The 26,939-nt window shown below is 37.5% G+C and overlaps 1 protein-coding gene across 5 annotated transcripts in view; it reads right to left on the reverse strand.

Annotated features, from left to right (window-relative positions):
- The window catches only part of KANSL1 (KAT8 regulatory NSL complex subunit 1), a 182,916-nt gene that overhangs the window by 42,697 nt on the left and 113,280 nt on the right, over window positions 1-26,939 (reverse strand). For all 5 annotated transcript variants that reach the window (XM_032321011.1, XM_032321013.1, XM_032321015.1 and 2 more), the window contains 2 exons: window positions 15,329-15,470; window positions 7,828-7,932 (listed from right to left, as the gene is read on the reverse strand). In XM_032321011.1, the coding sequence (XP_032176902.1) occupies window positions 7,828-7,932; window positions 15,329-15,470 (247 nt within the window). The remainder of the gene's footprint in view (window positions 1-7,827; window positions 7,933-15,328; window positions 15,471-26,939) is intronic.

The raw sequence follows: 26,939 nt of genomic DNA on the forward strand, positions 1-26,939 counted from the left end.
ACACTCATTACGAAGGGAAAACACCTAAATTTATAGTGGAGAAGGCTGGCAGGCACTGCCTTAACCAAGTGAAAGAAGCTATCACCACCACCATCACACATCCCCAGTAGAGAGCACTGAGAAGGGCACGGTATTACTGTGATACATGTATAACCTCTAAGTGACTCCAATTGGGAGGAACATACAAAATAACAGACCAGTATTTTTGTACTAAAGCCATGAAAGACAACAAAGAGGGGGAACCATCACAGTTTGGAAGAGATTTAAAGAGAAAGGACAACGAAGTACAGATTTTGGACACCCCCCCAAAAAAATCAGTGAGAAAATGAGTGAAATTTGAATAAAATCTGAATAGTATTATATCACGTTAATTCCTGGTTCTGATCATTGTACAATGATTATGCAAGTTAACCACACTAGAGGAAGCTGCGTGAAGGGTACATAGGGACCCCATGTGCTACTTTTTTAACTTTTAAATTTAAAATCATTTTTAAAAAAGATTTTATTTATTTATTTGACAGAGATCGCAGGTAGGCAGAGAAGCAGGCAGAGAGAGAGGAGAAAGCGGGCTCCCTGCTGAGCAGAGCGGGATGCAGGGCTCGATCCCAGGACACTGGGATCATGACTGAGTAAAAGGCAGAGGCTTTAACCCACTGAGCCACCCAGGTAACCCAGTTTAAAAACATTTTAAAAAAGTCTTTTTTAAAGGAGAAAAGTTAACTCAGCAGTATTGAGTAAAGCAAATTTCATCATACAAAAAACCAGGATCAGGGGGCGCCTGGGTGGCTCAGTAGGCTGAAGCCTCTGCCTTCAGCTCAGGTCATGATCTCAGGTCCTGGGATCGAGCCTCGCATTGGACTTTCTGCTCAGCAGGGAGCCTGCCTCCTCTCTCTCTGCCTGCCTCTGCCTGCTTGTGATCTCTCTCTCTGTCAAATAAATAAATAAAATCTTAAAAAAAAAAAAATCTAGGATCAGTCTACAGCTTCCTGTCCCCTTACAGGATAAACTATATAAGCTCATTAAGATAAATACAAAACCCATTATGAATTGGCCCAATCATCCAACACTCCATCAAGGAAAAGTATTTCTAGTTCCTCTACAATGCCAGACTCTCTCAAGCCTTTCATATTACACATGTAGTATCTTCTCTGTTGGAAGGGACAAGGACTCAAAACTAGTACATCCTTCTCTACTATACTACCTCTCCTGACCTCCCTTAGAAGTGAGAATTTTTCCTCTTTATTCCCCCGTTATATGCCTGTTTTAAGACTATAAAAGCTCTCAAAGGAAGATACCTGGTTCTACTAATAGGTGTTTCCTAGACACACAGTAGGGTCTGGAAAAATAAGCTTTAACCAAACATTTTTTATGGACCAAATGCGGTTAAAAGCAGAGTATACTTTTTCAACAGCTAATTATTAACCATTCTAATGAGGTACACAAACAGAGCAACTCTTACCTAAGACTCCTGGAGGCTGATATGCATGGAAATTCATACAGACTTTTACAAAGTCATATACTATATGTACTGGGTTAAGTGCTTCAAAATAAAAAACAAATCCAAACCCAAAGAATGTGAACACCAAGAATGAACTGTAATGTAAACTATGGACCTTGGGTGGCTGTGGTTATGTCAATGTAGGCTCATCACTTGTAACAGATGTTCCACCTTAGTGGAGAAGACTACCCAAGGCAGGAGTGCCATTCCAGGCAGGGGGTAGATGAGAAATCTCTGTCTTCTGCTCAATTTTGCCATCAGCCTTAAACTGATCACTCCAAAATAGTCTTAATTTTTTAAAAAATCAAATACATTAATACTTCTGCTTCAAAAGGTATAGATAATTAAAAATATAAACAGTCTTAACAAATACCACTTCATGTCAAATTTTGCTGCCAAATAACCTTGATGCAGGACTTAGGAAAACCACTTTTGGTTCTCAGAGATCTCTGGAGTTTGGAAATTGAGATAACAGAGTAAGGACTTACATTATTACTCCCACTTCACACAAGAAGGTATGGGAAGTGTGGGGGAAAAGCAGTGTTCTACACGCGTCCAAAAGGTCAAGGTGTCTGGCAGTGTTGTTTGGATCTTTTACTTCCTCATTTTTAAAGTAATTCTATCAATTACTGAGTTAGGAACGTGAAAATTTCTAAATATGATTATGGATTTACCTATCCCTTTAGTGTGCGTGTACTTATGCTTCACGTATTGAAGCATCCACCTTCATGACTCTTCTGCCTCCTTGATGAAATGAATGCATTTTCAATGATAATGATTACATTATCAATGCAAAATGTCCTTTTTCTTACCAGTAATCTCTGGTATTACTGTCTTAAAAACTATTTAGCTATTATTAATATACCCACAGCAGCTTTCTTATGCTTACTGTTCATTAAGTATACTTAAGTATACTTGCCCCTGTCCTTTTATTCCCTATAGATCTGAGCTTCCACCTGTTATTATTCACCTTCAACCTGAAGAAAGTTCTTTAACATTTTTCAGTGCAGATATTCTGCCAACAGACTCCTCTGAACTTTCTTTTATCTAAAAAGGACTTTATTTCACCTTTATTTTTGAAGAATTTTTTTAGCCCTGTATGAAATGTGAAGGGGCAAATCCTACCCCCATTTTAATGACCTCACCCCATCGTGGTCTGTCCTCCATTGTTTCTGAATAGAAGTCACCTATCCTTAACAATATTCACTTATATGGAATGCATCTTTTAACCCTCTGGCTACTTGTGAGATTTTCTTCATCTTTCATTATCACCATGTTATATTTCTCCTGCTTACTATTTTCTGAGTTTCTTCAATCTCTAAAATTATCTTTTTCATTCAAATATCTAGCCGTTACTTCCATAACTCCCATCCCTCCCCACCAGTACCACTCAATCCCTTCTCCTTCTGGACTCTAGGGATACGTACTTACTGTTTCCCCAGGACTATGGTCATTTCTGAGCAGTTCTATGTTCAGTCTATTTTTTAATTGGATACTTATGTGCACTGACCCTTTTTAAAGATTTTATTTATTTGAGAGAGAGAGAGAGAAAGAGAGTGAGAGAACACACATACAAGGGAAAGAGCACAAGGAGAGGGACAAGCAGAATGAATGTGTGCTGAGTGTGGAACCCATGTGGGACTCAATCTCATGACCTTGAGATCATGACCTGAGGCAAAATCAAGAGTCAGACGCTTAACCAAGTAAGCCACCCAGCTGCCCCGCGATCCCTTCTCTTCTGTAAGTTTTCAAGCTGCTGTTCAGTATAACAGTACCCTTTTTACTCAGATACTGTACTTTTCAATTCTCCAATTTGTGTCCCATAAGTTCCATGTGATTCTTCTTTAGTTTTCACCTCTCTGCTTAGATTCCCCCAGATTTACTATCTTTACTTTAAATTTTCAAACACAAGTGGCTGGTTAGCTCAGTTGGTTAGTGTGGTGGTAATAAATCTTCAAACATATTTTTATTAGATGCTTTTTATTATTTCCTAATTCCAATCTGAGCCACTTCAGGATCGGTTTCTACTGACTTTTTTCTCATAACTAAAGAAGACATTTTTCTATTTACTGATAGGTCTAATAAATTGTTATTGTGTAATATACTGTAAATGGTATGTTATGAATTCTAGATTCAATTAATTTTCCCTGAAGCACACTGATTTTTGCTCTACGAGGCAAATTTCTATTTAGTTAGAAACCAAATGAACCTTGATTTTGTGTAACTACTTTCATGTTTTCACAGGAACATATTAGAGCCTATTTTGGATTTTTTGAAAACTTACTCCTGTGGTGAGTCCCTCTTAATCCCAGGAAAGTCTTTAAATCCCAAAGCATGAGCCCTTGGTTTCAGTGTAAGGCCCAGGACCTAGGTATTTACCAAGTTACGACAGAATTCAAACTCCAAAATTCTGTCTTCACTGCAGTGGGCAGTGAATACATTCTGGGCTCTGCTCCTTTCAGCCTGCCAACTGTTGCTTTCTACTAGGCTCTATCAAAACCAAATTGAACTTTGTGAAGTTCAAGGGGTTCAATGAGCTGGGGTTCTAATGCTGTAATTTTCATACTTATATTTAACCAGCCTATTTTCCATTTTGAACCCCAACCAAGGGGTTCAAAGATCTGAGAGGGATTTACACAGAGTGTGGAACTAAGACCTCCACCTCCACCATGACTCCCTCTTTGTCACTATTCCCTCCCTCAATTTCTAGCTTCTTGGCAGCAGTGACCTCCAACCTCTGACAATATGAAAGCCAAGGAGATTGTGGTTCTCTAGCTGAGTTCTAAAAACCCCGTACCAAATGGACTAAGGAAGGCCCTCATCTCTGAGTGTGTTTTCTGTCTGAAATTTTGTTGAATTTCTTTGGTAATTTTTAAACGCATTCTTCCCACCTTGTAAAAGGCATAGGTTCCAAGTCAGTACTTTTCACTCATTAATTCTTAAATGGAGAAAAGGGGACTACTGTTTACTCAGGAGAATGGAGAGGGAGAAGAAAGAAGGAAAGCACAGGTTTTAGAACATGGGAGAACAGCTCTCAACAGCTTTATATACTTCCTCTTTCCAGGAACACACCCTTTTTGTTGAGAAGGTTTATTTCATATCTGAATTTATCAGTGCAACAGTTGGCTTTATCAGCACCTGCAAAGCCCTTAGTTTCTCTCCACCTACTTTTACCTTTCAAACTGCCTTTGAGTTAGAAGTCAGACTGAATTTTTTTTTTTTTAATTTTATTTATTTATTTGACAGACAGAGATCACAAGTAGGCAGAGAGGCAGGCAGAGAGAGAGAGAGGAGGAAGCAGGCTCTCCGCGGAGCAGACAGCCCGATGTGGGGCTCGATCCCAGGACACTGGGATCATGACCTGAGCCGAAGGCAGAGGCTTTAACCCACTGAGCCACCCAGGCGCCCCTGAAGTTTGTTTTTTTAAAGGGGCTTTTTTCTAGGAGTTTCTCCCTTCTTCTCCCCCACCACTCTGTGGTTTAAAAACAAAACCCACTCGGGGTGCAGAGCCTCTGCCTTTGGCTCAGGTCACGATCCCAGGGTCTTGGGATAGAGCCGCGCATCAGACTCTGCTCCTCGGGGAGCCTGCTTCCTCTTCTCTTTCTCTGCCTGCCTCTCTGCCTACTTGTGATCTCTGTCAAATAAATAAATAAACTCTTTAAAACAAACAAACAAAACAAAACAAAAACAAAACCCACTCCATCTCAGGGAACATTTCCTGCTATCTCCATAGCTCTAAAAAGGCCCACCCATGTATCCAGTCTCTAAAATAATTCAGTTTCTGCCATGTCTGTATTGTGCTCATAACCAAAGCAGATATATATAGGTTCAGTCAAGAAACACTCATTCAGTTTGTAAATAAGGCAAAAAGATGATTATGCGTCCTTTCAGTGTAGAACTTGACTTCATCTTAACAAGCCTTCCTAGGATGATATAACTCTCAATAAATTACTTAACTTTGTTTTACTTACTATTTATACCTGATTAAGACTCAGATACCTCAAGCTGGATGTTTATTTTTAGAACACTGAGGAGTTAAAACTGTTCTGTGTCTAGTTGAAAACATAACCCCGAAGGTAATGGCTTTATTATTCTTATAGGATATTATAAGTTTTGGAGGCTATTGAGTAATCTCATTTCAGCACTTATCATTCTCACCTTTACAGTAAGTCACAATGTATATCTTTGAAAATTGTGTTAAACTTCTTGAAACTGTATCTTGATAGGTTAAAAAAAATCCCCTTTGGCTTTTTTGTGAGTTTCAGAAGTGAAGATACAAAAATGAACAACACAACAAAACAAACATCTTTGACATAATTATTCTTAAGCCACAGTCTTCAAATGTTTTTTGAGAGGGAGAAGTAAAAAAGGGGGGGGCAATAAATACTTCCATTTTAGAAAAAAAATTAATAAGCAAAATAGAAATGGAAAATAGGCTGGTTAAATATGAGTATGAAAATTTACAGCTGCCCCTGTGTCAAGTGTGACTTAAGATTTTTTAAAGCAAAACTGAAGAGGTATAAGTCACTTTTCAGAAAAGCTGGATAACAAAAAGGCAAAATTAAAGATGTAGTTTAAGGATTACCTTAAGTGCTACAAATGTAATTCTAAGTAAGCCAACTGTATCTGAGCAACCAAAACTACTACATGAACAAAGGTGAACATTCTAGTCCCTACAATATATTACAAACCAGGAACTTTAAAAGGCCTTCCTACAGTGAAAAACTCTTGCTTGCTTGGCAGTTGACATATCAGGTACGAGGAAGATGACCTTGACCTTCAAGAATCATACAATCTAATACTAAGCATACTCATGCAAGTGAATAGTGGGTAGGAAAAGGGACAAATCCCTAAGGGTTGCATGACCATATGTGAACATGTGTAAACACAATGAGCATCAGAAACACAATGAGAGACTGTCATGTACTATCCTTCACAAGCACTGAGGTGAGAAAAACCTCACAAGAGACGGTCCAAAAATTTTTTGGAATTCCTAAATATACAAATATATAAGTATCTTTATAAAACTCACTCTCAATCACATATGCCTCAGATCTGTTTCCTGTACCTCATATCACCAAGCACCAGGTGACCTTACCCATGTTCTCTCACTTTTAACAACTTTTTTCGTGGCTATAGCAAACACAAACAGTTTCACAAATCATTTGTAAACAAAAATTCTATAGATAGTTTATAATAAACTCACACTGTGGACTTGAATACTAGCAAAATCTGGCATTCTACTCTTTAATTTCTTTAAAACCATTTTCCAGTTAAGAACCATTAACTTCTTAATTTCTTCACATTTATCCCTGGCTTTAAGTTCTGTCATTAGGAAAGCTAGTTTCCACCATATCACATGAATTCTTGCTTAAAATGATAACAAAGGATAACAAGTTTTGTTGATTTGCAGATGCAAACCAAGACCTGGCACTCCAGCCTCCCAAATAAACCGCTGTCATGGGACTCTGGAATTTCTAACAAATGACTTAAATCAAGAAATATTAATATTCATAAAAGCCAATGAGCTTCTGGGGGCGGGGGGAACCTGAAACAAATAAAAAAGCACTCTTGGGGCTGAGAAGCTAAAAAAATTAATTTGGGTTCTGAGGAAATAGAAGAAGAGAAGGAAACATGGAAGAGGAAGATATGGGCTAGGCTCTAAGGATACAGAGACTTATAGAAAATGACAGCTTTACCCTCATGACAGAAATAAAAAGGTAACTCCGAGAGAGCTTTCAACATCTTTGTGAGTTAAACCTCTAGTCCAACCTTTTCATTTTGTAGTGGCCCAGAAAGGCTGTTTTAAACTTGTGAAGGTGTCAGAGCAACATGGTCTCCTGATTCTCAGTAATACCCCACAATGCCCACACTTGCTCTGGCTGTTGTCTTTGAGTCAGGAGCTGCTTTTAAAGTCAAGGTCAACTATACAGCTGCAGGAGGGGCCCTGTGCCACTCTACTTAGGAATTCAGGCCTTCAAATGCCAAAAGTGATAAAAAGGGGATACAGTTCCCTTCCTTCAAAAAATGCCAGGATCCTTGGGCGCCTGGGTGGCTCAGTGGGTTAAAGCCTCTGCCTTCGGCTCAGGTCACGATCCCAGGGTCCTGGGATTGAGTCCCGCCTCGGGCTCTCTGCTCCTCGGAGAGCCTTATTCCTCCTCTCTCTCTCTGTCTGCCTCCCTGCTCACTTGAGATCCGTCTGTCAAATAAATAAATAAAATCTTTAAAAAAGAAAAAAATGCCAGGATCCTTGTTACAGAGAATAACTGTGTACTGAAGCAAATGCCAGAATTCTCCCTCATTCCCCCTTTCCTGTCTTTTATACTTACCAATTTATCATTCCCATGATCTGTCTTCACTTCAGAACTAAGTGGAAGAAATAAGTCTGTTGTTGCATGTTCCGGGGGAGGTGCCTCTCCAAGAACTATCAACCCCTGCAAGACAGAAGAGCAGCATCAGTGAGTGCTACCATAAAGCACAAATTTAATTTACAAGTTAGTATCACAAGAGTCAGGGGCAGGGGACTGGTCTACCAAAGCCCCTTTCCCTTTTCCTATGGTTCTCAAACAAAATCAACACTATCAGCAGTTTTGCTTTCCCAAGAGTTATTTCAACATAAAGAATACCATAGTTTCCCCCTTTTCCCACTCAAATGCTATGACCTACATAAGCTTGTTCCCTTTAGCATCTTTTAGTCTGGAATCTTTAGTAGAGTCTGGTACTTTATACTGTATTAGTAACTAGACTATACTGTGATAACAACAGCAATGCAATTTTTCTACGTAACTTGATCACAGATGTGGCTTAAAGATTACCTTAAGTGCTACGAATATAATGTTAAGTGCTACAAATGTCAGTGATAAGCCATCTGTATTTAAGCAACCAAAATTTTACCTGTTACAAAGGTGGAACAGTGCACTCCCTACAATATATTACAAACCAAGAACTTAAAACAAACAAAGCTGTTCCAAAGGCACCTGTTTCTCATAAGCATAAATAACACTCCAGATTAGGTTCCTGCTTCACAATTTCAAAGCTGGATCTTACAGTTATCCCAGGAATTAAAAAATGTAAAAAGGAACTTAAAACAACTCTACAAATCCTATCTAGTCAGCAAGGGTGCAACTTGGTAAAGACACAAGTGAGCTCACAGTATAAAACAAACAAAAAGCCACACACATCAATCTCACAATGAACTAAGCCACACACATCAATCTCACAATGAACTCAAACAGAGGTAACCAAAACCAACTTTTGACACTGTATAACATAAAAGACTGGGATGAAAGTAACCAGGGCTTTGTGTCTTTAGTTTTCCTTTTCTGATTTAGAAAATAAGAAGATCTGACTAGTAAGTCTCTTAAAGGTAATTTTGTATTAGAATCACCTAGGAAAACTTATCAAGCTATACCTGCCCAGCTTCAACATCAGATTTACTCCAAGTCCCTGGGGTTATGGCTGGGTATTCTACATTTTTAAAAAAGCTCCACTGCTAAGTCCCAAGGCAAGCTCTAAATTGAAACCTATTAGACGTCCGTCAATCTTCACTCAGCATCAGAATCCCCCCAGTGACCATCCTAAAATATAAATGTCAGGACTTAAAAATTCTGACTGTATCAATTTGAGCTCCATAGCTATTATGATGACCCAGACTCTTGTAATAGCCAGCGAACCAGATGATTCATTCCTATGGTCCTTTCTAACTCAAAAATCTCTAATGAAATAGGGAATGCAAGAGAGGAAATGGGGGAGGGGGGGCTGATCTTAAAAAAGAACAATGGAATTCTACCTGTTTCCCCCTAAACATGAAGAAAAAAAAAAAAAAAGAGTTAAAAAAGAGTTACACCCCAAGCAAGAGAAACAACACTTACCTATCCTGGAATAAGAGTATGACTAGCCTATGTAGAAAATGAACTGGAAACTCCTCAGAAAGAGGGGAAAGACCATTTAGAAAGGTTTGCCCTAGCCTCACAATGAAGTTTCTCTGGCTAAAAAAAACTGCTGAAAAAAATTTTCCTCTCTCAATAACAGCACAAAACAGACTTCATAAACTGTACCATGTCAAAGTAAAAACTATTCGCAAAAACCAGTTATCCTGCACACTATTCCCTTCTTAAAATAGTACATTCAACATCTTCCCTGCTTAAGAGCCCTGGTTACAGTTACACTGGTCTCATTAACTCCTAGAAAATGTCTGCATGTGTATGAGTTTGTTACCACTGAGAGGGAGGTTATTACAATATAGTTACTAGATAAATAAATGCAATTAAAAGTTGCAATACTCTTACTTCCTTTGTTCATACTGATTCTGCCCTTTAAAAATATTTTTATCCAAAATGTCACTCATCCTTTCAAAGAGCTTGTCAAATCCAAGTCCCATCTCCTTTCAAGAAAATGCCCCCGGTTAACTGGGCCCTACTTGTTTTATCTACATTACCAGAGTTTCTGAAGCATTGGGATTATTGTCCTACATTCTGTATATTTGAATTTCATTTCCAGAGCAGAACCTTGGGGCCAATTTATTTATTATCGCCTCCATTTGTTTATTAACTTATGTTAAGCCCTCTAAAGACTTAGACAAAATACAAATATATTTGAATCCCCCATATTCCCTAGCAGAATCATATACCAAGAAAGGAAATGTGTAGCAATTGTTTTTTTGAGTTTTAGGTTAAAATTTTTTTTTTCCTTGAATAGGTATATTAAGTTTATATTAATTACAGCCTAATTTAGAAGCCTAAATAAGCCAATTACCAGGTATAAAGTTACTCCCTCAATTTTTTTTTAGGTTAGAAGATAAGTCAGACTCTACTCTAAGTGTAGAGTCACTATTTTCCAGAGAGAAAACTTTCTCCTTAAGCCACTGAATAATCTCTTAAAATAAACACCTCTCTGAAAGACAACAAGGGCACTCTCCTGAGAGTTAAAAAGCCCTGGTAGGGACCACTTATTCCAAGTCATTTTACAGACCCAGAGAGGATGGAGGTTGAAGGTGATGTCAACAGGCCAATCCATGGCAGAACTAGGGCTAAACACTGGGTCAAACTCCTCATGTTCTTTCATTCACTCAGATCAAGCCGTCAATTATCCACTTATTGACATTGTTTTAGGGGCTGGGAATACAGGAAAGGAGAGACAGATCCTTCCACCCTGGTAATCCTCATCCGAACCCATCCCTGAAAGTGCTTACATTCCAATCCTGGGGAAGACAGATAATAAACAATTTGAGTAAATAAATTTTATTTACATAAGAAGGTGTAAAATGCTAAAGGTGTAAAATGCTAAAGAAGAAAGGACAATGCAAGGATTAAATGGGAGTGGGCATCTCAGGGCTATTACTACACTCTAAAATAGACTGCATACTAGCAGAGGCTAAGATACAAAGACTGGGAGAGTCTCCCCATTCTTCACCACTGCTCAAGTCAAAACCAGGATCATGTCCAGGCCCTTAGGCCTAGAAAAATTCTATAAAAGGATCCAAGGAATTGGGATGGATCATAGCTGCATGCAGTCATAATATATCCTTATACATTATTCCTCTGTGGAAACATAAAGCTGTCCTCCAGAAGTCAAAAAAAGGAAGAAAAAAATAGTATGAACCAAAACTAAAAAAGGAAGAATTGGTAGAAGGAATTATACTAAGCCTGATTATAAAACAGGGCAAAAGCAAGCAAGCAAAAAAGAACAGAAAAAGCTTAAGCTGTAGACTTAATTGCTGCTATTTCAACAATTTCATGTAATATATGGAACCAAAGTACAAGATAAAAAAATCACCTCTTAATTTATAACACAAAATTAAGATGCAAATTCACACACTCCCTCCCCTTTTCATTCTGAGTAGGTCAATCTTCCTTATCCATCTTAAGATAAATCAGCGGTCTCCTGCACATCAGTTCCATATGAACCATGCTGGGCCACCTAGACAAGATATAGCTGTCCACAATGCCTTATAACCCTCTAAGATGGGAATGTCAACTGCTTTACATCACTTTTGAAGACAAAGGTGTATTCCTAGGCTTCTACCATTCCCTTCAGTTCCCTTCCTATCCAGAAACTTCAAGGATCTTCCACCTCTCATTCCCAACAATATGTCCATCCTCAGTCAGTAATTGCTATGTAATTTCACAGATCAGTCAGAAGAAATAAAAGAAAAATGGTATGTTTTGTATTAGACATGGATGTTGAAGACTGTGTTAAGAAGTCTCCTTTAACAACAAAACCCATGTGGTCCCTGTGCTTTCCCTCTCAGTTTTATTTAGCAAGTATGAAATATCAATAAACATGCTCAAGACATATAATAAAGACAAAAGAACAGAACAGCAGAGTGTTAGAAAATGCTCTGGAGTCAGATAAATAGCTGTGAGTTCAAATTTAGCTCTGCCTCTTACAAACATGTAAGCTCTAAGATTTGCTCTGTGCACTAAACAAGAATACATGAACATACTTGTTTATGTACACATTCCAGGTACATATATTGTTCTCCTTTCTCATTCTATAAGGGAGCATCTTTAAAAAAAAAATAAGCTCAATGATCATGAAAATTAAAATAGGAACTCCTAAACACTGTATCCTTTTTCTCCAAAAAGCAAGAGGAGTCATTACTCCCAAAAGAAACTCTCAAGATTCTCTCAACCTGGATGTTAATACTTAATTTCTGACAGGAAATAAACTGGTAATCAACTAGTGGTACTTCTCAAAATATTTTATTTTCTTTTTGGAATATGTCACTTTCAGAAAATTAAAGTTAACATGCTAGAGAGTAAATCCTTAAAAAGAAAAAGAAAGCTTCAGTCTCTTATTCCCCAATCTAAGACACGTTATAGCTCTACAGTTTATCACCAAGTCTGGATTCATCTCATGAAAAGGCATGTACTACCCAGGCAATCCTAACAAATCTTGGAGGATAGGAAATGGGAATATCAATCCACTTTACCAAAACACAGGCAGTTAAAAATCTTAGTAACTCAAAAAGTAGGCAAGCTCTTGGAAGCAACTAACTTGAGCAACAGTCAAATGCCTGTTCTCAGCTCTGTGCTCACATGTTTACTTGACCACGAACAAACTGCTTTCTTCTTTGACGCTCCAATGGTTAACCTTTAGTTTTGTAAGTAATAGTAAAACGCTTAGCACAGCGCCTGGCACACAGTAAATGCTCAAAGACTTCAGGAGACCAAATACACATTAATTTACCTTTGGGATATATTTTATTGCTTACGTGTTATACAGGCTTGAACAGTATCCCTCCAAAATTTATGCAACCTAAAACCTATAAATGGATCCTTACTTGGAATTAGGGTCTTTGCAGAGAACACTGAGTTAAAATGAGCCCTACTGTGGGCCCTAAATCCCAATATGACTAATGTTCGTTTAAGAGGGAAATATAGGCACAGACACACAGAGACAAGATGCCCAAGTGAGGACAGAGGCAGAAAAAGAAATGATGCTTTTAAAGGAGGAACACCAAGGACTACCAGCAACCACCAGAAACTTAGAAGCAGCAAGTAAAGATTCTTCCCTAGAATCTTCAAAGGGGGTGTTGCCTTCCCTCTATGCTGATTTTAGAATTCTAGCCTTCAGAACTATAAGAAAACAAATCTCTGTTGTTTTATCACTCAATTTGTGCTGTTACCCAAGAAAGTGCCCCAAGAAACTAATACGTTTATTTTAAACAGACATTGTATAAATACAAATATTAAATAAAGTTGTCAGTTTTCAACATACTACTTATTAGGATTAGCATTCAACTTTTATTCTTCCAATCAGAATTCTGTAACAGATATTGTGTATCCAGACTGTAGACCAAGACAATATATTACAATCTTGAATGCCTTATTTTATCGACCATGAAAACGGAGGCTCAGGAAGGTTCAGTGACTTTTCTTCCCAAGCTTACATAGCTCTATGGTAGCAGAGACAGGACTAGAACAAAAGATTATTAAACCCAAGCCTGACATTTCTTTAATACATAATTTTCTGAAAAATAAAACTCCTGAAGAGTCAATATATGCACAAAACTCCCAGATAAGCACGTTCCAGATACTTAGAAATACCTAAGACTTTTCAAAGTTTCCCCAAACTGCTGTCATTACTGCTGAGTTATGAGCCAAAGAATAAAACAGGAACCAAAAGTGAATTAAGGCTATCTTCTCTGGGGGCACTTGGGTGGCTCAGTCATTAAGCATCTGCCTTCAGCTCAGGTCATGATCCCAGGGTCCTGGGATCGAGCTCTGCTCCACCGTGAATCTGCTTCTCCCTCTCCTACTCCCTTCAGCTTGTGTTCCCTCTCTGTCAAATAAATAAGTAAAATCTTAAAAAAAAAAAAAAGAGTATCTTCTCCGGTGCCTGGCTAGCTCAGTTAGTGGAGTATGTGACTCTTGAACTCTGGGTTGTGAGTTCAAGCCCCACACTGGGTGTAGAGATTACTTAAAAAAAAAAAACTTACGGGGAAAGAAATCCCACTCACAACTAGTGAGGCTATAAACTGAGCCTGCTGCCAAAATACGTCTCTGAAGTAGGTATCCAGAACATACAAGTATCCATATGACTTAGCTAAAGATGTTTATTATGGTATGCTTTATGATTTTAATAAATGGCAGAATTAAAACAGTCACCAAGAAAGGTAATATAAGGTACCCAACTAAAATGTTTTCCCGGGGCAGCTGGGTGTCTCAGTGGGTTAAAGCCTCTGCCTTCGGCTCAGATCATGGTCCCAGGATGCTGGGATTGAGCCCCGCATCAGGCTCTCTGCTCCTCGGGGAGCCTGCTTCCCCCTCTCTTTCTGCCTACTTGTGATCTCTGTCAAATAAATAAAAATCTTTGGGGGAAAAAAAAAAAGTTTTCCCAAAAAGAACAACTACAAGAGCACTCCAGTGGAATTTCTGGAATAAAAGCTTAGATGATATATACGGGGGGCTACAGAACTTCAAACTCTCATTTTATCTTGTCAGTTGGTCATCCTTTTAAACTTTTGGCTTACTAATTAATTTAATGCATACACAGTACACACTGTACAGCAATTTTCTGAAGGCTTTGATCAGCATTAAGGCAAGACAAAAAAGTGTTGTGACATGTATTTTTAAGAGCAACAGACTCTTCATCTAGCTAATAATTTTTTTTCAAGAAAAAAAATCTTGAAAGAATGTAAGCGCCACAAAAGCAGGATTTTTATTTTACCACACACCCCTCTAAAGAGAACAGTCGGTAGGCACTAACCTATCTGCTGAATGGCTGTCTTTTCCATGCACATTTACCCCTCAGTCAAACCCAAACTGAGTAAGGGACTCTTTTCTAAGGTGATTTTTAAGAAGAAAAACTACCACAGTGTCACTATCAAAGATAAAACTTCTTTGGTAAGAATCAGGACTCTGCAGACTGGAGGACACAAAATCCAAACACCAATGTGTAATTTCACTGGAACAGTCTTTCAGGGAAAATCCTAATTTTCCTTAAGAAAGCAAGGGACACTTAGTGGTAAAATAGAAATGCATCTAAGTAGAAAAGCAAGAGGATATCCTTAGCCATCACTGCTTTCCCATAAATACAACAAATAATGAGTTACATCAATGGCTTACATTTATATACTCTTTTTTATGCTTCCTATTAGCCCAAATACAGAACTGTTTCGTTATAAACACATGTTCAATTTAACATTACATTTTAATAGTGTGGTCTGCTCTATTTTAAACATGAGGCCCTTAAATAAACTAAACACTCTATCAGATCATATTAAACTCTTCTCTTTGACCCAGTTATGAGTTCTTGAGGGATGGGGAAAAAAGGATAATTGTAATTTTTAGTAGGGCTGAAAAAGACCAGACATTTATCTCTTACCTTATTAGCACGTATCTGTTTGTAAATATCCGTTTGCTGCCGAATTCGATATTCCAAGTCAGAAACATGAGCCTGAAGCCAGTTCCAGCGGCTGACAATAGCTGCTCGGTCTGCAGCCCATCTCCATTCTGACCTGCGTCTCCTAAAAGGAAATAAACTGAGTGAAATTCGAGAGTAGCAGCAACATTTATACCCAATGGGAATGGGATGGTTTTAACATCTAAAGGCCCTTATGTCGCCTAGTCTACTGCCAAGAAAAACCCAAGACTTAACGTATGTATATATGTATGTAAGTCAAATTACAGGAAACACATGGACAAAACTTCACATATAGATATTTCCCAAATTAACTAGCTGAAACTGCCTTCTAGTATCTCAATCTTGTGGCAATTTCAGAGGAGACAGAGAAATATTCTCAGGAGACAGAAATTTCTCAGGAGATAGAGAAATATTTCAACATAAAACATATATAAATAATGAAGATTACTGACACAGAAAATCCAAAAGACACTACAAATTATTGAAGCAAAGAATTCAGCAAAACTGTCAAGACTATCAAAGTGTTGGTATGTGCTAACAAGTGGAAAATATTCATTTTTATAAAAAGCACTATTCACAGCACCAACTTATGCTAACTTGATACATACAAGATCTTTAGAGAAATAATAAAACCTGAAAACATAAAGACTTATAAAAATGAGACACAATTTTTTTAAAGATGACAATCTTCACATGTGTATAAATTCAAGTAAGTCCCAACCAGATTCCCTACAGGGTTTTTAATGGAAACAGATAAAAAGATCAAAAAATTCACAAGGAAACAAAGACTAGCAGTAGCGAAATTCTAAAGAAAATATGATGGAAACTGGCAACTACAGACTTACTGTAAAGCCATAACAATTAAAGCAGTATCTAGAAAGACAAAAAGACCAGTGAGACAAAATACAAGGCCCCAAAACTCACAACTGGATATATAAAAGGGATGACATCCATTATCAGTGGGGAAAACTGAACTATTCAATGGATAGTTGAATGGCCAGCTCTTTACACAGAAGAAGGTAAAACTAGTTCCCCTCATCATCATATAATTCCATAATTTCAGAATTCCTAAATCTGAAAAGCCAAACTGAAAGAAAAATATCTTTGAAAGGATTCCTTAAGACACAAAAAACGTCTCAGCTAAATTTCAACATACAACAAAAGATTTAATAAAGCTAAAGACAAGCCACTATTTGGTAGAAGATTATCTGTAACACACATAACTGAAGTTTAAATATCAGAATATAAACTAGAACTCCAACAAAGAGATTAAAAAAATAGACAATCTAATAAAACAATATAAAATTCATGTGAGAAATCCAAATGGCCAATCAATATTCAAAAATACACCATACCTTGTTAGATTTTGGTTAAAATATTAGTATTCGGTCAGATATTAGGAAGCTATTTCAAACCCAGACTGGAAAACACAAGTTTTTTAAGATGTGGAGAACAGCAATTCATACACTGCCAGTAATAAAACCTGGCACACCTGCTTCTGAAGGCTAATTTGGAAATACTTGGCTAGACAGAAAAATGTGAATACCCAACCATCATGAAATTCTATTTCTGAGAACACTTGCACATCTGCATGAAGAAAGAGATTCACTGCAATAGTTTGTAAAAGCTAAAAGTTACAATCTAATTTGCTAAAGTAGGAAAATAAACTAAGAAATAAGTTGTTTGAGATACACACAAGTAGTAAAAGAATTTAAAGGAATATTGCTTATTAATAAGTATTATATGTATCAACATGACTAAATCTCAACAACACGAAATGGAAAAGTTCTAAGAAAACTAAAAAAGCATAAACATACAATAAGGACTGTAGCCAATACATAAGTAGTAATAGTAAAGTATAAAAATATGCGCGGAACTGATACTCAACCAAGTTAGGACCAAGGTTCTTATCACCTCTGGGAATGGGAATGAAGAAGTTGGATTTTAGCTTTACTTATAATGTAATGTGTGATTCATCTTTAAATACAAAAGTCTGGGGCTCCTGGATAGCTCATATGGTAGAGCGTGCAACTCGATCTTGGGGTGATGAGTTCGAGCCCCATGCCGGGCACAGAAATTACTTAAAAAACAAACAAACAAACAAACAAAACCCTTAAAAAATACAATAAAAATAAAAACAAAAAATTTCATGGAAACACATGACAACATTTTAACATTCCTTAAATATTAGAGGAGTATATGGCACCTGGTATATTCTATAATCAAAGTATTTCATAATCTTCCATAAAATTCTTTTCTAAGAAAGCAGAAACAGTCACACTGACTGTAGCCCCACCTCATCAGGATACACATACTCACTACCAAAAATTTTAAATGGCTGTAAGTGAACTCTAACAGTCTACTGAAACATGTCAGGATGCCTGCGTGGCACAATTGGTTAAGCTTGTTCAGCTCTTGGTTTCTGCTCAGGCCCTGATCTCAGGGCTGTGAGATGGAGCCTCTCCTCAGGCTCCAAGCTCAATGTCTGCATCTGCTTGAGACACTCCCTCTTCCTCTGCCTCTGTCCTTCCTCCTGTTCTCTCTCTCGAAATTAAATAAATCTTCAAAAAAGAAAAAAAAAGTCAATAATGACAGAAAACATCTAACCACAGCAGGGTTAGAAAGGAGTTAACACTTAATTATATCATTATAATTAAGACCAAAGTTAGCAATGATATTTTACTTTTATTTTATATGGTCTAAAAATAAGCCATTCAAGCCAACCACTGTGACCAAGTATTATCCAATTATTTCTCTTTTAGAAAGAAGGGATTTTACAGTTCCCTAACCTTGATAAAATCAGTACAAGATGTAGAGACTTTTTTTTTTTAAAAAAAGTCTAATTATCTGGGTGCCTGGTTGGCTTAGTCGCTCAAGCATTTGACTTTTGATTTCACCTCAGGTCATGATTTCCAAGGTTGTGAAACTGAGCCCCAGGTCTGGCTCTGGGTGGGCTTCCTGCTGGGCATGGAGCCTGCTAAAGATTTTCTCTCTCCCTCCCCGCCCCACCTCCCCACTCCCCCCCACCACCTCTCTCTCTTTCTCTCAATAAGAAAAGTCTAATTATCTGGTTTAATGTTGGCTGCAGTTCTAGTTCTAGCCCAAATCAGGAAAGAACCTTAAGAGATTAAATACAATCTCCGGATCATTCCTGAACTATAAAAATGCCCCCCCACCATCTTTTTAATAAGAGGTAAAGTTAGTTAACCTGCATATCAAATTTCCAACTTTCATTCCTCCATGAGGGTCACCTTCCTATCCAGCTAAATCTCTTGGTTTTGTAAGTTCATTTCATTCATTGCCAAAGCTACCACAGCACCAAATGCCCATTTACCATATCTTGACTGGGCTACTCCAATAAACCTTAGCTACTACTATTCGTAACGTAAGTTATACACTACTTTTCCTAATTAAACTTGCCTCAAACCTCATTACTTCCTGTCACTCTTATGTGTAAGGAACCATACACCTCCCATGGCTTCTTTCAAATCCTAAGTCTTCAAGAAAACAAAGTATAATGGAAGTCAAATACTGTAAAAGCAATTCAAAGACAAAAACTGATTAGTACAATTAACACAGTGTTCATTTAATGACAGTTTATTCACAAATTGTTTTAACAATGGACAGTGGCTAGCCAAAACAAACCCTAATGTTGAAAACTAACGTAAAGGAAAGGAAATCAAGGGGCAAATTTACAGTGCTTCCTCCTTAGTCACCCTTGATGGACAAAGAATCCTAGCAGTCTCTCCCCGTGATCCTGAACTTGATCCATAAGCTTTCTCATGACAGTGTTCTAGGATACCAAGCACTCTTAATTGGCAAGAAAGATGAAATCTATTTGTTATCTCTGAATTTAGATACGCCCTAACCAAAAGAATTCTTTTTTTCCCCTTCTTGTCTGATAGCAAGGGGTTGAAAAAAAAGAAATAAACCCAAACACTTTAAAATCTGTTTGAAACTCTGAGACTAAAACAGAGAAGAAAATTACTTAAAACATTTCCATTCACAAGAACTTTGACAAGTACTATTTTTGATATTAAAGAATAGCCCTTTTCAATTTTCCTAAGGTAAAAACTAACAAGCCCACTCTATAGGTATTCTCCTAAATATCAATAACAAACTGAACTTCCTAATAATATTTTTTGGAAATTGGCTAATAAACTCATTAAGGACGAGCAGCATCAAATTACGAACAGTCTTCATTCTACAAATACAGTTGTCATTTGACAGTTTAGAATCGGAAGTGATTTTCAATGGAAAGTTTGCCACAATGTTGTAATGTAATCAATGAAAAATAAAAACCCCACCCCCACCCCAAGTGTCCAAAAAGTATCTTATATGGTTTTAAGAGTCTGAGAAAGAAAGAGCATACCCACCACCGTGCGCGTGCGCGCGCACACACGGGTTGGAGGGGCAGAGAGAAAAGCAGATTCCCTGCTGAGGAGGGAGACTGATGGGGCTCAATCCCAGGGGCCTGGGATCATGACCTGAGCCGAAGGCAGATTCTTAAAGAACTGAGCCACCCAGGCACCCCAGTATCTTGTGTTTAAAATACCAGCAATATGGGTAGAAAGCCCAACTATTAACAAAGATATACAAGTCTGAGGTAGCTACGAAGATGATACCAGACTCTAGTGACAGAACACCACAAAATATTATTTTAAGAATAAGATCTTCAGGACACCTGGGTGGCTCAGTGGGTTAAGCCGCTGCCTTCGGTTCAGGTCATGATCTCAGGGTCTTGGGATCGAGTCCCGAGTGGGGCTCTCTGCTCAGCAGGGAGCCTGCTTCCCTTCCTCTCTCTTTCTGCCTGCCTCTCTGCCTGTTTGTGATCTCTCTCTGTCAAATAAATAAATAAAATCTTAAAAAAAAAAAAAAAAGGAATAAGATCTTCACATCTCACCTTTTTTCCCCCTATAACAAATACAACATGCCACAGAAATTCAGTTTACTTGAGGGAGAGGTAGATTCCCCCCAATGTTCAAAATGTAAATTTATTACTTTGATAATTTACAGATCAAAGTGCTACTGATTTAATATTAGTCATAGTCTTCAAAAAGAACACATGACTTAAGGTTGTACAGTGATAATTACATACTGAATTGGTTTCTAATGCAGTCCTTGTGAATGATGAAGAAAAAGATATAAATTCCAACATAGATGGAATTGCTTATTCTGTGCTAACAATTAGTGAAGTAATTATTTTAACTTTATTGCCTATGCAGGACACTAGAATATCTACTAAACTATTTTTCTGCTGTGTACTACTTTATTCCAGTTTGTACCAAAATGTTTGTCTACACCTACCAGGCTACTGCCTGAGAATTCATTTTAACTCCTAACTTTGCCCCTCACTTTTGTAAACACATTGGTAAATATGCTTTATATAAAAACCCATTAAAATTTTACGTTATGGATTGATTTTTGGTTACCTAAATGCAGGAAGATACAGTACCAATGTTTCCTTTGGCAATACCACATGAATAATACATTTTAATGTTGCCAGCTATGTACCAGTATTTATCTGTATAAAATAGCATATGCTGTATAAATAGATTCTTTTTAGAGGGTTAAGAAGACTATTACCACGTATCTAGAACTTAGGGTATTTTACAGGATCCAAGAATATAAAATATTTATGCCACTCACTTGAACAACAAAAAAAACATTTCCTCTAAAAAAGCGCTTGTATTTATAAAACACTCTGAAACTACGAAGTGGAAAACACTTAAAAATTTAGGGTTCAGCTTACATGTTGGCCAATGTAGAAAACAAAAAAGTGATTTCTGTCTTTAATTTTCTAAAATCATCCTGAATGGTAATGTTAATAGAAATGTTTCAGTAGAAGAGGACCAGATCAACACAGGGTCTTTTATGCAAGGAGATTTAACCTCAAATGTGGCAGCTAAGGTCCTCTTATTTTTATTACATATTAGGAATTATACACTGAATCCTCAAAGGTGTCACTCATAAAAAACGTTTCTATTACACCTTAAGAGGTAATGATCTGATTCACTTAACTCAGAGGTGATTACCACTGATTTTATTAAAATAAAAGCATTAAGGAATTTAATTTCTGCTAAGAGAAAAACAAGAATTTGCAATATTACTAGTATATCAACTCCTTCTATTTGATAAACCCTATCTTCAATGTCTACAGAATTGCCAGAGACAGCAGAGCAATAAGAAGCAGTGACAGACACTTCCTCTTCCTCAAAGATAAACTAGAGCAAAAGCTGACTTATCTAAAAAGAACAGTAAAGCTAGGCACTGAACCATGTCATACTTGGCCTACTGCTGTCTTTAACAAAATCACCTAACTTCTACTCCAAGATGGAGTATCTGTTAATCTAGCAGAACAGTGCTGGTTTGCACTACTTTTCCCTGATCTAGGGGGGAAGGAGGGGGAATGTATATATATATAGCTGTAGGACCAGACACAGAGAGTGTGTATGTGTGTGTGTGTGTGTGTGTGTGTGTGTAAATATATATATAGGAGGGAGCAGGAGGGGCGGGGCAGAGAGAGAGGGAGAGAGAATCTGAAGCAAGTCCATGGTCCCAGTATGGAGCCCAAAGCAGGGCCTGATCTCACAACCTTGTGATCTAGAAATTTTTTTTTAATCTAGAAATTAAAAAAAAAATCTCATTAGGGACGCCTGAGTGGCTCAGTTGGTTAAGCGGCTGCCTTCGGCTCAGGTCATGATCCCAGCGTCCTGGGATCGAGTCCCGCATCGGGCTCCTTGCTCGGCAGGGAGCCTGCTTCTCCCTCTGCTTCTGCTTGCCTCTCTGTCTGCCTGTGCTCACTCACTCGCTCTCCCTCTATGCCTGACAAATAAATAAATAAAATCTTTAAAAAAAAAAAAAAATCTCATTAAACAACAATGAATAAGTTAGAAAGACCTGGATGATGGTAATTCCTCTTCAGTTCTGATTTCGTTTCTATTTCCAGTTCTTTCACTTTATGTAGAAAAATTTCTATTAAAAAAATTAAAAGTAAAATGACTGTCTACAGCCAAATTACATAGCACTATGTTGAAAAACTGGCACACAAATTATTTTAGAGTTCTGTGCTACTTCCAAGTGTGCAAGAAAGTCCGAAATACCTAGGTTCTGAAATCTCCAGGTTATTTACATGACTTATAAAACCAACAGAATAACATAAGTGAAGTCGAGATCATCCCTGAGCAATCAGAGCATATAAATAAGTTGCTAGATTCACAGTATCCAGGTTAAGAGTCAGGGTCACAAGAATAGAAAATCCTGACATTACTGAGAGCCACTTTTAAAAAAAATGGTATATACAAGTGTCTACCACCTAGCTTAAAAGCAGAATGAAATGAACAGGTGAAGAAGCAGGAATACAGGTTCAAGCCAAGTTCTCACTTTTATTTACACTTTATGTGATTACAGACATGAAAACTGACCTCTGGAAATAATAGCAACATCTGCTTCCTAAGAATGTGGCATTCATAAATGATACAATCCTGACTGCAAAATACAATCTGTGTATTAAAAATGATTAAACAAACATAATCTTGGAGTCCAATTCTATACTGTAAAAGATATAAAAGAAGGGAAAAGAGGAGAAATAAACCTCCAAGAAGCAGAAAAATACAGGAAATAGATGTTTTCAGTTAGCAACAGACTTAAGTTTGAGTGCTGGGCTTCGACTCACCCAAAGAAGGTCCACGCTAAACAGCAAAACTGAAGTACAGCTGACCCTGGAGTAACACGGGGGTTTGGGATGCCAAAACTTAATTACTAACTGCCTGCTGTTGACTGGAAGCCTTACCAAATAACAGAAACAGTCAATTAACACATACTGTATATGTTTTATGTACTACATCCTTCCAATAAAGGTAGAGAAAATATTAAGAAAATCATAAGAGAAAATACATTTATAGTACTGTATCAAAAAAATACCACATACAATGTACCCTCCCAGTTTAAACATGTTATGTTCAAGGCTCAACTGTAGTTCATTAGAATAGATAATGTATTCAGCAACAACTTCAATGACATTACCCTCTGTCCAAACTTACAGAGATGAAGGAAATAAAATGGGGGGGGGGCACACAAAAAAGTCTACCATCAAATAGCCTTCAGGTTTTGCCTGTAAAATAAAAACTTCGATGAGTATGAGTTTAAGAAGCATTTTGTATCTGTCATCCTAACTATTATCAGCTTTCTAGAGAAGTCTAGAGTAACAGGAAACCAATCTACCAGAGCCAATTCTAAACTTCCAATTAACTGATCCGCATAAAGACTCCAGGGTGGTGGGTGAGGGTGGAGGTGGGGGTTTTGAATAGTTAACCCTTTTGTCCTAATGCTTAAATAAGATTAACTCCAAAACTGAAAAGAGATTTACGTGTTTTGGCAAATTATTTAAGCCAAACTTTCAGCTACCATCAACTCTTCCTCTCATCCGCCACCCCTACCCCAGCACCAGTGCCACTGAATAAATATATAAGTACCTATTATTTATTACCAGAGATTATACCAGGTGCTGAGGATATAATAAACAAGAACTGTGAATCATTAAGCTTAGAGTTTAATGGGCAATACAAATGTTAATAGACAGTCATGCAAAGTGTGAGAGAAGAGATTATAACTATGACATCGGATCTAGATTGAGGGATGTAGAGGACTTCTCTGTAGTATAACCACTTAACCTAATAAACTCCAAAGAATAAATCAGGATGTGGACATGCAAACTTGCTGGGGATGAGAGGTCCGGGGGGGGGGGGGGGGGGAGGCGGGGTATGGAGATGCACAAAAGATACTGGGGACTGTAGTGTGTCTTAAGAAGAAATGATATGTATACAGGTTCTGTAGCTGCAGCTCAACCAGTAAACAAGGGGAAGAATGCACTGGAGTTGACAATGTATGATATAGGAAGGTAGTAGGGTCAGATCATATAGAACTCTGTAATCCATGTTAGTTTTATGAAACAGTCCTGGTCTTGGCCTATGTTCTTGCATTTACCTTGGACTCTTTTTAAATGAAAAATCTCAATACAATAAAAATCTCTTTTTAAATGAAAAATCTCAAAATACAAGCTAACAGATAATGAACTCCCACATAAGCATCAACTAACTTAATTATTATTAACTCTTGGCCAGTCCTATCTCATCTACAGCATCTACCCCCAATCCTTGGGAATTAATTTTGAAGCCAATCCTAGCCATCAGATTAGTACATCTGTATTTATTTCCATGTGTATCTCTAAAAGGTAAATTCACTTAAAATATAGTTTACTAGGGGCGTGTGGGTGGCTCAGTGGGTTAAGCCTCTGCCTTCGGCTCAGGTCATGATCCCAGGGTCCTGGGATGAAGCCCCGCATCGGCCTCTCTGCTCAGCAGGGAGCCTGCTTCCTCCTCCCTCCCTCTGCCTACTTGTGATCTCTGTCAAATAAATAAATAAAATATGTTTTAAAAATATATAGTTTACTATATACTGTGCTATATTTAACACATACACTACACTATATACTTCCATAATTTAAAAAACAGTAATTCCTTAAAGTCAAATATCCAGTTGTTGGTCAAATATTCTGAACTGTCAACTGGTTTCTCCAAAGTAAAGATCCACACACTGCATTTGGTAATAAATCTCAAATTTGTAAAAGATTTCCTCTTTTTCTCCTTACAATTTATTTGTAGAATAGAACTATCTGTCCTTTAGAATATCCCACATTTATTTTTATCCTTGTCCCAAAGTCCACACTTTTGAACTTTTTAACTCTACCTCTAAAGTACTTTTAGTTTGTTATTTAGTGTTCAGTACAGATCAAGAAATAAATTATTTATATTTTTGTGCATTTAATTTTTACAAGTTTAAGACTGAGGGAAGCCTGGGTGGCTCAGCTGGTTAAGCATCTGCCTTCGGCTCAGGTCCTGACCCCTGGGTCCTGGGATCCAGTGGCAACATCAAGCTCCCTGCTCAGTGGGGAGCCTGCTTCTCTCTTTGACTGCTGCTCCCCCAGATGGAGCTCTCTCTTTGACAAATAAATATAATCTTAAAAAAAAAGAAAAAGAAAAAAAAAGACTGAGAAAAAAGACCGAGATATATACTAAGACACACCCAACCTTAAAGATTTAAGGTACTTCAAACTCCTCTCAATGCCCATTTGTCAGACATTTTATTAATTGGTAGCATTTATGTAATATGTACTCTGCCACGCACAATAAAGCAAAAAATGTACTAATTCTCCAACACAGCCCCTCAGTAGCAGTACTCAGGTCAATCTGTTTGTTAAAACCAACTCAGGTTTCTAGCCTCAAAATATCCAGAAGCACCCACCTCCCTCTTGGTAAAGATTTCCCCTGGGGAACTATATCTCAGAATTCATTACTGCGTATTCTTCAAGTTTACTGTGATCATTTCATTTTGTTATTTATGTGTTCTCTATTTCCAAAGTCATGTCATGAAGACTTTGACTGGTCTTCAACTAGGTTATCCATGCCTCTTTCCTACCACATGTTTTAACTGCAGATCAATTTTCAATGATATCTGCATATATGTAGTTTACGAATAAGGAATTCCCAAGAAACTTTAAAAATATGAGACTGATTTAGCAATGGCTTGTACTGCTTAATTTTCAAACTGTTAAAACAAAAACAACAACACCCACCTAACTGAAGCTTAAAAGATCCCGAAAGCCTTTGACACACACACTGAAGTGTTCCAATGGAGGAAAACACAGCATAACAGAGAAGGATGGAAGTGGCAGTTCGTGGCTGGCTGTAGAAGCAGACACAGAATTTGAGCAGGAAGATTCAGAACAAAACACTGGCCTAGTTACTGTGTCTTTTTTAGAGAATAGGACTCTGTTATGTTTCAAGAATAAAGCAAAATGACAAAGTTAATACTGAAAGACTCAGTTATTCCAAGAACCACTATCCCAGAGTGGCTCCTTCACAGTGAACCAATCAATTTTCTGTCTACTTTTTTGCCTACAGAGTCATCTTTTTAGAGTGGATTTCACTTTAGAACCTTTCAAAATTCAAACTGAGGTTAGAAGATTCAAATTCTATATATGGTATTAATTCCTCCTTTAAAAATCCTGAATAGTTAAACAATCCCAACTGTTCAAGAGCCGTAAATTAAAGGTTAAGAGTAGCTATTATTTGATCTAGCTCACTCACCTAAGCAAGAGCCTGACAAGGAGCGTATCTTACAACTTAAAAGTTCTTACTGTAAGCAGCAGGGGGCTTAGACACTTTCATAATTTTCACCATACTGCAACTAAAACTGAAAGAAAACCCATCTCTTATCTTCAGCATTTCCCAGGTTCCCAGCCCTGGGCCTGAAAGTAGAATAGAGGAGCAGAAAAGCACAAAATATTGACAAAAAGGAGGAAGGAGGAGGAAGGACACCACCACTTATTCCATGGGAAAGAACTTGTTTCTGGCTATCTCTAGAATAGTCAAAGGAATCTAAGAATTCAGTCCCCCAGATTAACTAACAACAGGATTTCTACAGAGAATCATTTTCTATTCACTTTAAAAACAAAAATACAGCTTGTTAGAAAGAATATGGTATAGAGAGTGAGTAAACACTAAATTCCAAA

Source organism: Mustela erminea, chromosome 18 (genome assembly GCF_009829155.1).
Source record: "Mustela erminea isolate mMusErm1 chromosome 18, mMusErm1.Pri, whole genome shotgun sequence".
In the NCBI taxonomy this organism is placed as follows: Eukaryota; Metazoa; Chordata; class Mammalia; order Carnivora; family Mustelidae; genus Mustela; species Mustela erminea.